Below are 12,659 nucleotides of genomic sequence, written 5' to 3' on the forward strand. Positions count from 1 at the left end.
TCTTCTCGTTTGCTCTGCAGCCATGGACTGGTTGGACCTCAGACAAACTTCAAATGCTCATCAACACTGCCTTGTTCAGAGCATGAGGCCAGCAGTGCTCCCGACAGAGGGCTGGCAGGACCTGCAGAATGACGGTTCCGCCCACCTGATCAGTGCAGCTGGAGTTGGGAGAAGGTGGGAGAGGCTACTTCTATAACCCTTCTCCCCACGAGAGGTGAGCACGTGCCAGGCCTGGAACAGGTGGGACCACCTGCTCCGGCCTCCAGCAGAGGATAGAGGAGGGTGGGAAGGCTAAGCGCAAACACTTCCAGATAAATTCTTAAGCAAGTGAGGAAGACAGACTGGAACAGAGGAGGAAATCATTTCAAGAACCCAGGTTACCAAAGGCTTAAAGTAACAAAGGTACTTTTAATTGATCTTCAGATTAAAAACTACTCTGCGATGGTCAGTAACCATTCCAGCCCCTAGTCTGTTCGAGCCCTATCCTGGGCTGTCTTGAGCAATAGGGTTAACTGGTTATTTATTAACTTCATCCACAGTGTTAGAAAAACAAGGCATTATATCAGTTTAGATGAAATGTGTGGCTGGCAGCCAAATCCAGTCCCTTACATTCCGTATTTTTTCTTTAGTTCTTCTACTTTGTTGACGTAAGCTTTCATGGCATCTTCCTTGGAAGTCCCTGTAAGGCATTGACAAGGTTATTTGTCAGAGAGGCGGCATGGTAGAAAGGCAGCAGACTTAACAGAGCCCTGGTTTAGGGCTCTGAGGCTCAGTTTCTCACCTGGGAGGGGCGGTTCTACTATCTCCACCTCACAGACCTGGCCACGGTTCGACTTAAAGTCCTCAAGGAGGAGCCTGGCCCACAGGGAATGCTCCAGAAAGCACTGAGCCCCCTGATGTGTGTGCAGCTGTCCTGAGGCCTGTCACTGGCCTGCTGGCCACGTGAGGGCCCCACTGTCGTGTCCGATTGAACATGGGGAGCTGCACTAACTGTTGGTCCTGTTGAGTCTCACGATTGGTTCTCACCAAACAAGTATTTTTCTGTCAGGCTCTTATCTCCCAGAGCTGTTAAGCTGCCAGTGGCAAAAAAAAAAAAAAAAAAAAAAAAACCCAAACAAAGCCAGGCACCCTCTTCTCCCCAGAGAGAAGCTCTGAGCAAAGTTTTGAGAACTCTGAGCTGGCTCTTGGAGGGGATACAAAGGGTGAGAGCCCCCAGACAGTGATGCCCAGTTTCCTGGGTTCTGTGGCGAAAGAGAGATGCCCACGGGCAAGTATGTGGGGTCTGAGAATGGCATGGAAATGCCCAATGGGAATGGACAGCCGGACAGGCATTCCTGTTCCAGTTACTGACAAATCCTAGGAGTGTGGTTATTGTTCTCTGGCCCCTTTTGAATTCAAGGGTTTCTCATTTGAAGGGAGACAGAGGGCTTATTCAGAAACCAGCTAGCTAGGGCACAAAAGCTGGCGGGCACTTTAGTGCCAACTTTTGGGTCTTGCTGCTGCAGGTGGCACGTGATTAAGTTGGAGCCGGGATACTTCTTGGCTGAAGTCGCTTAGCATAGAATAGCCCCATTCACCGAGCCTACGATGTGCCAGCAGCTTGCCATGCATTAGCTCATTCCTCTTTATGTGCCTTTCTGGCCGAAGGGGAACTGGGGAGGGCAGCTTGGACTAGAGGGTCACTGCCTGGTCTTGTGGGGGAGAGGGAGGTGTGGGCAGGAAACCACCCCTTATGGATACATATAAAGCCCAAGCCAACTCTATCGCCTCCCCATCTATTGGCCTGGTCCCCAGTCCCTCCCCTTTCTCCAGATGACCCCGCGGCTCTGAGATGGGGCTTTTGGAAAAGGCATGAATGGTATTGGGAGAAAAATTAGGTGGCCTAGTTTTTTTCCATTCTGGCCCAGGTCAAACTGGTTCCCCAGCATGTGCCTCTTCCACTGCGTTCTCTCCCCGCACCTCTTACACTCCTTAATGACGAGTGTTTCACTGCCGGGCTTTCCAAATGAAGGATACGGATTAGAGCAATTACCTTTCAGCTCATTCCAGGCATCCCACTTGGCCTTGCCTTTGAAGTCCAACATTCCAGGCCGTTCTTAAACAAGGGAAGGAAAGAGATTAGATCTGCTGCAAGTTCTGATGGAGACCTTGATCAGTTTTCTTGCCATGAATACCAACTTTGATTACATCTATTCCTTCTAGGTAGGCTATTAAATGAGTCTAGTATGGCGGGTTCTGCCTTCAGAAATCCACACGTACAGAAATCCAAACTTAAGATCTAGAGAAAATAGGAGGAAAACTGCTCTCATTACTAAAGAGTCCTTGTCTTTTAAGTTAAATAAATCCAAAATGTCTCCTTTTAAAAACTGTACTTAAATTTTTTTTTTTCAAACAAGTACTACATCCAGTCACCTGGCTTAAAATTCAAGCACCACGGAATTAATTCCGTTTCCTCCCAGTCTTCCCACTCAGTTTATCTCCCTCATGCATTACTGTCATCAGTTTTTTGGGTGTCCTTTTCTGTGAACTGTCTGTTCATATCCTTGCCCTATTTTTTCTATCAAATTTTTAGTCTATTTCTTGTTGATTTGTGGGAGGGTTTCTTTTCTTCCCCTGAGGGCAAGCTTCCTTTAAGTTATACCATGGTTTTACGCTTGGGAAACACACCACTTCCCTGCTGACTTAGTTCACTGCCATGCTGAGAACAAAGCCAAGGGGAGCAACCACAGTGCCCAGAGCCTGGACCACTGCATCTGAGAAACAGCAAGTCTCCCACCAGGAGCTTGCAGGGAAGCAATCCCAGGGATACTTGAGCAAAACTGCCCCCGGAGACTCATCATTAGAATCCTAGAGCAGCACATCCCAACATCTTTTCATGAGGACGGAAAGGTTGTACATTTGCACTGTCCAACCCAGGGGCCAATTGTGGCAACTGAGCACCTGAAATGTGACCGAACCTCTGATTTTATTTAATGCTAACTATTTTCACTTTAAATTTAGATAGCTGCATGTGGCTAGTGGCTACTGTACTGGACAGCACAGTTCTAGAGTGAGCTGATTGGGAAGTGACAGATTCCCACACCGGTCTATCCATACATATGTGAAAGCAGGGCAGAGGCCAGCCTCTGTGAAAATTGTGTTTATCAGAAAAGCATCTCAGCCACTCTAGTCACCCACACTTCATCCCTCTTGGCTCCCTAGGAGGAGGCAGAGTTTATAGATCCAGGGTAAAACTCACCTTCACCACAAGAGCTTTCTCATCTAAGCCCTCCCTGTGATCTCTGATTTGGCACTGCCAGGATCTTGAGCTCTGGGCACCATTCCCTGCTTCCAGCGGGCTGGCAGCCAGCCCACCTGCTCCACCCTCTGCCCCAACTGCAGTGGGATTAGGGGCCTATGCTCACCCTCCCAAACAAGAGTAGGGGTGGCCTCCTTCTATGCTACTGTAGCCACCACCTCTGAGTCCTTGCACAGGCTGCATCGTGCTCTTCCTATACACTTCTGGGTTTCAGACACTTAGGGGCAGAGTGAAAACTGTCCAAGGCGGGCAAGACAGCGTTCCCGAATGTGGTGGTCCAAACCAAGGCCTCAAAATCTGTACCAAGATTTTTTGATAGGGAACAAATGTTCATCAGCATTTTGCTGTCAGCAAAAAAATGCTTCTGACCTGCTCCAGGAAGTCAGCTGTTTCTCTGCTCCTGACATCAGGCTTGGTCCGGCTGCCAAGTGCTCTGACTTTGATCCTGCCCATCTGGGCTGGAAGCAGTATGGTTTGACAAAACTATTACTGAGCTGAGAGCTTGGAGCAAGTCTCTTTTGAGCTGGGATCTTTGCTTCCTCCCAAATAGATGGGAAATGCTAGTGATAACCAGTAAAGTCCTTCCCAAACTAGAATTTGAATTCTGCTCTCTGAGCCACGAAGAAGCCAAGAACGGTGCAGGGTCTGTCAACTCCATCCAGGAACATGATCTTTGGGGAAACTCTCCAGCTGAAACCCCAAGAACCCCATGAACCATCACCATGTCCTGCCTGAAGAGTAGGGCCTTGGGTAGTTTTGAGAGTGAGGCTCCTGCACATTGAGTTCCAGCACCAGCCAAGGCTGCTGAGCTGCTTTGATGGGCTCTCCCAACCTCAGCTTAGCGTACCTGTATTCACGTCACCCACGGTCGCTTGTTTGTAGTGGCTGTAGATGAACAGCATCTCATCATCTGCCGGCTTGGTCTTGAGGTGTTTAACTTCCTCAGCAGCTTTCTCAAACTCAGCCTAAAATCCAAGGAGACGAGAGGTCTGAACAGAGTTCAGTAACGGGTGGAGGGATTGGAAAGGCAGTATTCCCCCAGCAATGCAGGTGAGGAAAAGCAGTGTTTCCTCATCTCCTCAACGGGGCAGCCCGAAAGATTCAGCAAAACCAGGAGGGGAAGCACATCTGTTCACTCATTTGATGGACAACTGTGTACTGAGATTTCTCACTATACCAGGTATCAGGTGATGGAAACAGGTGAAGGAAGCAGGCTAAGACTGAAGCAGCGTGGCCAACTGTCTGGCAACTACCGGGCCAGACGGGGTCCCAGGTTAGCCCTGACTTGAGGGTAGGGCTGGCACAGCGGGTTTGAAATAGCTGAGAAAAGAACAGAGCTTGAGCACACTGGTGTCAGCGGCCAGAGCCCGCTGGCCCCCTCCCACTGGGCGCCGACCTCTGTCCCAGTGCCGGGACTGGAGAGAGGCGAGAGAAGCCAAAAGTCTCCCCCCACTGCCAGGTCCCGGAAAAGCGTCTAAAGTCGAAGGAGGAAAAGGCCTCTAGATCACCCCTCCCCCAGGGCGCGTCCCTCCCCTTCTCAAGCACGCCGGACACTCGGCCCCTAATTCCCTTGACCTCCCTGCGTCTCCACACTGCGTGGCGCCCTACTCCTACCGTGTCCTTCCGCGTGGGGCATTCGGTCCCCTTACTCTTTCGACCCATGTAACCCACTACATCCCATCTGTCTACCTAGGACCCTCGCCTCCGACCCCTATTCCTGCTTCACTGCGAATTCCTTCCCATGGGCAATATTCCAGCAGTTGCGAGCTGGGTAGTTGCGTTCTGAGTCCCGAACCGGAAAGTTCCGCTTACAGGGCTCTGTCAAAAGAATCCGGGCTGGGCATGGGTCCAGGAATAGCAGCAGAGCCCGGAAGGGAAAGACCTTGCGAAGTTGTGTCTGCAGGCTGATCCCCGTACCAGCCTCCAGCCCCGTTGCACCTTCGCAACCAGGCTGGGCACGCGTATACCTGAGACATGCCGGCAGGGTTGCAACGATTCCAGAGAGCCCGCGGAGGCTGCGAGGAGCAGGACGCAGTAGCACAAGACTCGACTGGTAGCGCCTTTAGAGGCGCAGCCGCAGGCCTCCCCGGCTGTGCTCGGGAGAGCGAGAGGCAGCCAATCAGAAGCCAGCTCTACGCTGGAGGTGTGCCCAGCCCGGGCGCCCGCCCCACCCTCGCCTGAACCCACGAGGGTTTGCTTGCGCACGCGCAACTGGGAAGAGCCGAAGGGGACGCCGGGAGCAGGTGGGGACCGCGGAAATAGGTCGCGGACTGTCGTCAGGCAGGGACCGCTGGTTCGAGCCGAGGTTCGGTCCGGACCTCAGTGGGGAATGGCCCGCGGGGCAGAGTTGGTGTGGGGCGGAAGCTGAGGAGCTTAGGCTCTTAAATTTGTTTCTTTAGATCTTGTGTCCGGCGTGAAGAGGCCGAAAGTTGCGCTGCTGGATAGCTTTCAGGCTTGGGGAGGGCGAGTGAGTCCCGCCCCTCTCAGGGGACTAGAGGTGGACCCTCTGGGGATGGTCCCTGGAGAACCGCGCGATGGTGGGAAGCTGGACTGGTCCCCAGAAATGCGAAGCCGAGGCCTCTTCCTGTGAACATGTTGTGTGACCTGCCGGTGGCCGTAGTTTGCAGCCCTGACTTTTCAATCAATCTGGTGCGTTAAAGTCAGGGACAGTGTGTTATTTGTCTTGATTTAAACTGAGCCCGGAGTAGGTGCTCAGCAAACATTTGTTAAGTAAATGACTCTCCTTCATTCACGCATGCTTACTGAACGCTTGTCGGGTAACTTGCACCGATCTAGATTTTGGGGACACAGCAGTGAACAAAACAGATAAATCCCTGCATTCCTGGAACTTATATTGGGGATAACAGTCAGTTCAATAGAGTTTGCTAGGAGGATAGTTAGGAATTGGCAGGTTTACATGGGCTGGGGGTGGAAGGTTAAGGGAAGGTAACATTTGAGAAAGCCCCTCAAGGAGAGGAGGGAGCATTCCAGGCAGAAAACTAGTGTAAAGGTGTGAGCTGGGAGTGGGGGAAAGATAGCAGGAGATGAGGCTGGAGGGTTAAGGAGGTGGCAGGCTGGCTAGATGATGCAGAACTTGAACTTTATAGGGACTAAGATTTTTATTTTGAGTGAAATGGGAAGTTGGAGGCTTTTAAGCAGAGAATGAGGAGACTGGGGCGGTGGGGGAGGCAGCTTTGCACGGTTGTTACAGAGGCTGATGCTCTCCATGGGAGAGCAGCACAGGTAGATGGGAGAGTTTGAGGGTGATGCCTGAGAGATCAAAGGGAGAATTTTCTCGCAGCTGTTACAGAGGAGCTGGGTGAACGGAGGGAATTGATGGAAAATTTTCTGGAGCTCTTTCAAAAAAAGGGAGATCGTTCCTCTCCAATTCCTAATTTGTGACAAGAGGAGTGGACTATCCCCCCTCCCGCCATTAATTCATATCTGTAGGTAGTTAGACTAAAAGGCCAGGTGAAAGCTTTCAGGTGTAACTTCCTAACTTGGAGGTTAGTCTTTATAAAATAAGAAGTAGAGGTGCAATAGCAGGGAACACATTTAGAGTCTTCAGTCTGAATAATTTTGTTTGAGAAAGCAAAGCTAAACAAATTAGCAAAAATCTTGGAGTTAACTTTGGGGAAATTACATCTGAATTGTAAGAGATGGGTTTCTTCTAAAATAACAATTCACAACTGTTCTTTTTTTTTTTTTTTTTTTTCTGCTCTGAGGCCCAGATGAAGCTTGGATTTGTTTTTGCTCGGTAATTTGTGCTTATAGCTTCCTTAATGGAAATTTATTATTGCCTTTGTGGGTCAGATTTGCTTTCAAAAGTATCTTCCAGTCAGTAGGTTTATACATTAGGTTATTGTGTTTGGCACATTTGAAGAGATTGGGTAATTTTCTGAATATTCCTCCGGGGTTGGTTGAGGTGATCGCTTTTTTTTTTTTTTAATTTATTTTGGGGGAAGGTAATTAGGTTTTAATTTTTTTGCTTGTTATTTTAATGGAGGTACTGGGGATTGAATCCAGAACACCATGTATGCTAAGCAAGCACTGTATCACTGAGCTATACCCTCCCACCCTCCAACATAAGAGTTTTGACTGGAGGTAAACATTGCAGAAAGCAAGGCCAGTGTTTTAAATTAACTTGGCAGTCTCCAGTTTAAGTGGGGCTGATTTGTGGGTTGCTTGTTTGGAATATACTCCATTTTCCTTAAAAAGTCAATTTTCCACATGGTGGTTTTGTGCCCCAGTGATTCTACAAACGTTGCTAAATCGCCTGAAGGGTGGAACGAGGAAGGATTATGGATCCCAGGCATAGAGTGCTCTGTGATCTTGACAAGTAGAAGGAAGTGTTCTTCCTTGTTAGAGGGCCCACCTTAGACCAAGTGGTGAAATAGCTTAAGGCTTGCTCTTTGTCTTACTCCCCATTTTCTTCCCTCACTTCTCAGTGACCATTTTTGGCAACCTTCACCTGTGGAAACGCTGCCTTATGCCTGGCACTTACCACCTCCATTCTAGGGAGTTGGAATGCCATTCAGCTTTCACCATAAAGAGAGGACAACAAGGATTTAATTTTTTAAAGTCAATTTCACAGTATATTTGGGGTCAATAGATGATATGATTTTTGTAGCTACATTTTACTGTACTGGAAAGGAAGTTGCTGAGAAAGGATGAGTTCCTCAGCTCTGTTTATATCCTTATTAGCAACTGTCACATTTTGTAATGAATTAATTTTTTGTAATTATGTGCAAGTATTTTTATTTACTCTTCTACCGTCTGAGCCCCCTCCCCTACATAAACCAGGGAGAATAGGGATCACTGTGTATTCGTCAATGCTCTGTCTCCGAGTGCCTGGCACTTCTTAGACATTTAACAAATGATGGGTAAATGAACAGAGTGCTTTTCTTTGAATGAAATGTATTCTTTCAGACTAGCTATGAATTTAGAAACCAACTAAGTTTATTAGAATTGAATGTGAAACTATGGGTAGGGTATATATAGTAGGTGAACTCTGGTGCAAGTACCAGGTTTAATCACTTCATGCCACTCCCAGCCTTGGAAACAGGACACCTGAAATGTTAAGGGAAGATGGGGAACTGATGACCCAACCAGTCAGCCTAACTGACCCTCCCAGTTGGTAGAGAGGCCATTGTTACTGCGGCTTGCCCTCACATCCTTGGGTTGCCAGTTTTCACAGGCTTCACTGCTGGGTCTCAGCCTAGAGCTAGACCGTCAAGTTCTATTAACAGGTGAAAGCAGTTCTTGCCCAGTGGGTGTGACTAGTAGTTTAATGTTAGGTTTCTTGGTATAAACGAAACCTCTAATTTCCAAGGGTAACCTAATCATTAAAATGTGAAAATCATTAAAAAGCTTTACAGCAAAGCTTTACTAGAAGGCAAGGGTTAGAGTATTCACAAATGATGATTATACACATTCGGTATTTATTTTCCAGCTTCTTGGAATGTGACTTCTGAGGCATGGCTCCAGCAAAGCTGGGAGGAGACCAGTGTGTTTTCAAGGGAAGGAGGTGTTACTGAACTGAACTTTGGCCCACTCACCCTACATGCAGCAAAAGCTAGTCTGACTAACATGGGGTTTGTGGTGAAGGAAAGTACAAGATTACTGCAGGGCACCAAGCAAGGGATGGGAGACAAGCCTCAGATCCACTCCAACCTGGTCTTCGAGTTAGGTTTTTTTTTTTTTTTAAAGGGGGAAGAACAAAGAGGCTGGAATTAATCATTGTCTTGTGACATTTCTTACTCGTTTAGGGAGTTGGGATGTCTCTGGTTTACAGTTCTCTGGCCAGGTGGTCCATGGCTCGGGGGTCTGTGAGCTCATCTTGCCCTGGAGGCACAACCTGAGTTTGTATAGTACGTTAAAGATGCTATCCACAGCAACAGTTGCAGTCAGCTGACTGGTTGATCACTGCTCAGTTAGCAAAGGATTGTGGTCAGAGGGGACAGGAAAGGGAATACAGTTTTGGGTAGAGAGACTGGTCATACTTGGCAGGGGAACTCAGTTTTAGGGGGAACTCAGTTCTAGAGGTACTTGGGAAATGCTTCTGGGATTGGAGAGGGGAGAAGTGGACAGAGTTGGGGGCTTTTGTTTGTTTTGTGAAAGCTGCGGTTGGGGTGCAGTATGAATGTAGCATAGCTTTTCTTTCTTTCCTTACTTCCTTTTTTTTTTTTTTTTTCTTTTTCCCTTTGTCTCTTCCTTTTCTGATGACACACCCAGTGAGAGGAGGCCTGGCAGCTGGAGGTCTTAACCAGCCCTTCTCCTTTGCTGTTCTTTTCTTCCTTTGGGTGTTCATATTCAGAGGAGTTACAGCAAGTTGGGTGAGAGAAGAGTGAGTGTGTGTGTGTGTGTGTGTGTGTGTGTGTGTGTGTGTGTGTGTGAGAGAGAGACACAAGTGTGTATGAGTCTCACCTTTCCCCTGTCCTGTTTCTGTCCAGCTAACATGTAGGGGTGGTTTGGGCTGAATTGAGACAGGGAGAGGAGAGGGTGGGAGGTTCCTGGCAGGAAGTGTCTCACAGTGGCTGGGAGGAAGGAAGGAAGGAAGAGAAGACTTCCTTTAGAGTTACTTACATGTGAGTTGGTCATAACACTCGTTGGGTGCTGCCCCTATTCTGTTTAGAAATACTTATGATTATGGGCAGGAATAATGAAGCTCCTTATGAAGTGTCTTGAGCTCAGTACTATAGTTCCTGTTCAAATTCATTGGAAGTACAAGCTCTCTTCTAAATCTGCATTGTATTCCTCTTTGCCTGTTTCCCTAGCTCCGAGTTGCACATGACAAGCACTTGGTAAATGCTTTGGAACCAGGTTGTTAGAGATGGAATTTTCTAGCGAGCTCTTCTATTGCCTGTCAACAAGAAAATTAGAAATATTAAAATAACTAAAATATTAAAATCTGATGACAAATGATTAGACTGATAAGTCCTTTGGGGATAATGCCATTGGAAAAAAAAATTTATTTTGAGATAATGCCATTTAAAAAAGAACCTAATTTTTATTTTGAGATAATGGTAGACTTATGTGCTATTAGTTGTTAAATAACACAGAGATCCCTCATGCCCTTTTTACCCATCTTATCCTAGTGGGAACATCTTGCACAACTATAATGCATAGCGCAAATGGTACGTGGACATTGATATATTTAAGATACCGAATGTTTCCATCATCAAGGATCCCTCATGTTACCTTGTGATAGCCACGACCACTTCCCTCCTGCCCTTACCCCTCCTTAGCTCCTGGCAACCAGAACTTTGTTCTCCATTTCTATAATTTTATCATTTCAAGAATGTTATATAAATGAAATCATGTAGTTTGTAACTTTTTGGGATTGACCTTTTTACTCAGCATAATTCTCTGGTAATTCATCTAGATTGTTGTGTGTACCAATAGTTCCTTTTCACTGCTGAGTAGTATTCCATCATGTGGACGAACCAGTTTGTTTACCCAGTCACCCGTTGAAGGACATCTGCATTTTTGGTTTTGTAAGAGCCATTGTGGCTGTACCATTTTCCATTCCTACTGGGAGTGAATGAGAGATCCAGTTTCTCCATATCATTGGGTGTTACCACTTTTTTATTTTAGGCATTCTGATAGGTGTGTAGTGATATCTCGTGGTTTTAATTTGCATTCCCTCATGACTAGTGATATTGAACATCTTTTCATGTGCTTATTTGTGCCATCTGTGTATCTCCTGTGAAATTTCTCTTTGTGCCTTTTGCATGTGTTTCAACTGGATTTTTTTTTAGCGTTGAATTTCGAGATTTCTTTATATATTCTAGATACCAGTCCTTTGTTGGCTATGTGGTTTGCAAATATTTTCTCCCAGTTTTTAGTTTGTTTTTTCATTTTCTTAACAGAGTCTTTCACAGAGCATAAGTTTTAAATTTTGATGAAATCCAGTTTATCAATTTTTTTCTTTTGTGGATTGCACTTTTGGTGTCAGGTCTCATAAATCTTTGCCTACCCTAGATGCTGAAGATTTTCTTTTACATTTTTTGTGAACGTTTTATAGTTTTGCATTTTAAAATTAACATAATCTATTTTAAGTTAATTTTTGTATAAGGTGTAAGATTTAGGTTGAAGTTCTTTCCCCCACCCCTCCCTTGGACGACTGATTGCTCCAGCACCATTTGTTGGAAAGATATCTTACCTCTGTTGAACAGCTTTTGCACCTTTATCAGTCATCTGTTGGGCATATTTATGTGTTCTTTCCTGGGTTCTCTCTTCTGTTGATCTGTGCATCTGTTCCACCAGTACCACACAGTCCTGAGTACTATAGCGGTGTAATGCGTCTTGAAATTAGGTAACCTGATTCCTTTTACTTTATTCTTCTTTTTCAAAATTGTTTTAGCTATTTTAGTTCTTTTCCCATTCCATATAAATTTTTAGAATAATCTTGCCTATATTTACAAAAAATCTTGCTGTGATTTTTGAATAGGAATTGTGTTAAACTTGTGTATCAGTTTGGGGAGGATTGATATTTTTACTATGTCGAGTCTTCCAGTCTATGAACATAGCATGTTTCTCCATTTATTTTGATCTTCTCTGATTTCTTTCATCAGCAGTTTGTAGTTTTCAGCATGTAAGTCCTGGCATGTTTATGTCATATGCAAATAGGGACAGTTTTGTTTCTGAGCTATGTGCCTTTTATTTCCTTTTCTTGCCATATTGCACAGACTAGAACTTCCAGCACTACGTTGAATAAAAGTGATGAGAGTGGGTATCCTTGCCTTGTTCTGATCTTACGGGGAAGGCCTTCAATCTTTAACCATTAATTGTAGTGTTAGCTGTAAGGTGTTTTTTGTAGATGCCCTTTATCAAGCTGAAGACGTTTCCCTCTAATTTTGAGAGTTCTCATCATGAATGTATGTTGAAATTTGTCAGATACTTTTTCTGCATTGATTAATATGATTGTGTGATCTTTTTTCTTTAGCTTGTTAATGTGGTAGATTACATTGATTGCTTTTCGAATATTAAACTAGCCTTGCTTTTCTGGAAGAAACCCCACTTGGTCATGATTCATAATGTATAATTCTTTGTGTATATTCTTAATTGTGTTTGCTAATATTAAATCTTTTCCAGTTTTATTTTAGATACAGTTGACATATAGCACTGTATTTTTTTTTGGGAGGGGGTAGGTAATTAGGTTTTATTTATTTATTTTAATAGAAGTGCTAGGGATTGAACCCAGGACTATGTGTTTGGTAGGCACGTATCCTACCACTGAGCTATACCTTCCTCCCTATTAGCTAATATTTTAAGGATGTTTATGTCTATATTCATAAGGGATACTGATCTGTAGTTTTATTTTTTTAATGTCTTTGTTTGGCTTGTTATCCTGGAATTA

The 12,659-nt window shown here is 45.5% G+C and overlaps 2 protein-coding genes across 8 annotated transcripts in view; one reads left to right on the forward strand and one right to left on the reverse strand.

The window, feature by feature from the left end:
- Positions 1-388: 388 nt before the first annotated feature.
- DBI (diazepam binding inhibitor, acyl-CoA binding protein) lies at positions 389-5,423 on the reverse strand. Of its 2 annotated transcripts, none has more exons than XM_006191474.3 (4): positions 5,266-5,423; positions 4,146-4,263; positions 2,033-2,095; positions 389-679 (listed from the first exon to the last, which is right to left on the reverse strand). In XM_006191474.3, exons 1-4 carry the CDS (start codon positions 5,272-5,274, stop codon positions 606-608), a joined length of 264 nt encoding a protein of 87 aa, XP_006191536.1. In that variant the 5' UTR covers positions 5,275-5,423; the 3' UTR covers positions 389-605. The 2 variants fall into 2 exon arrangements, with proteins under 2 accessions (XP_006191536.1, XP_032335198.1); XM_032479307.1 differs by lacking the exon at positions 5,266-5,423 and adding an exon at positions 4,988-5,011.
- The window catches only part of C5H2orf76 (chromosome 5 C2orf76 homolog), a 67,756-nt gene continuing 60,517 nt past the window's right edge, over positions 5,421-12,659 (forward strand). For 4 of the 6 annotated variants that reach the window (XR_004319756.1, XR_004319757.1, XM_006191473.3 and 1 more), the window contains exon 1: positions 5,548-5,947. Coding sequence is in view for 1 of the 6 variants with exons in the window: in XM_032479306.1 (XP_032335197.1) it covers positions 5,891-5,947 (57 nt within the window). In the remaining 5 variants the exon portion in view is untranslated. The other 2 variants (XM_014565019.2, XM_032479305.1) reach the window with 2 other exon arrangements.

The sequence above is a fragment of the Camelus ferus genome, chromosome 5, assembly GCF_009834535.1.
Source record: "Camelus ferus isolate YT-003-E chromosome 5, BCGSAC_Cfer_1.0, whole genome shotgun sequence".
NCBI classification, from domain to species: Eukaryota; Metazoa; Chordata; class Mammalia; order Artiodactyla; family Camelidae; genus Camelus; species Camelus ferus.

Coding starts and splice junctions, on each gene's coding strand:
- DBI (XM_006191474.3), bottom strand. Junction 2,096..4,145: donor CGTGGGTGACGTGAATACAG/GTACGCTAAGCT, acceptor CCCTTGTTTAAG/AACGGCCTGGAATGTTGGAC. Junction 680..2,032: donor TGCCTGGAATGAGCTGAAAG/GTAATTGCTCTA, acceptor AATGCCTTACAG/GGACTTCCAAGGAAGATGCC.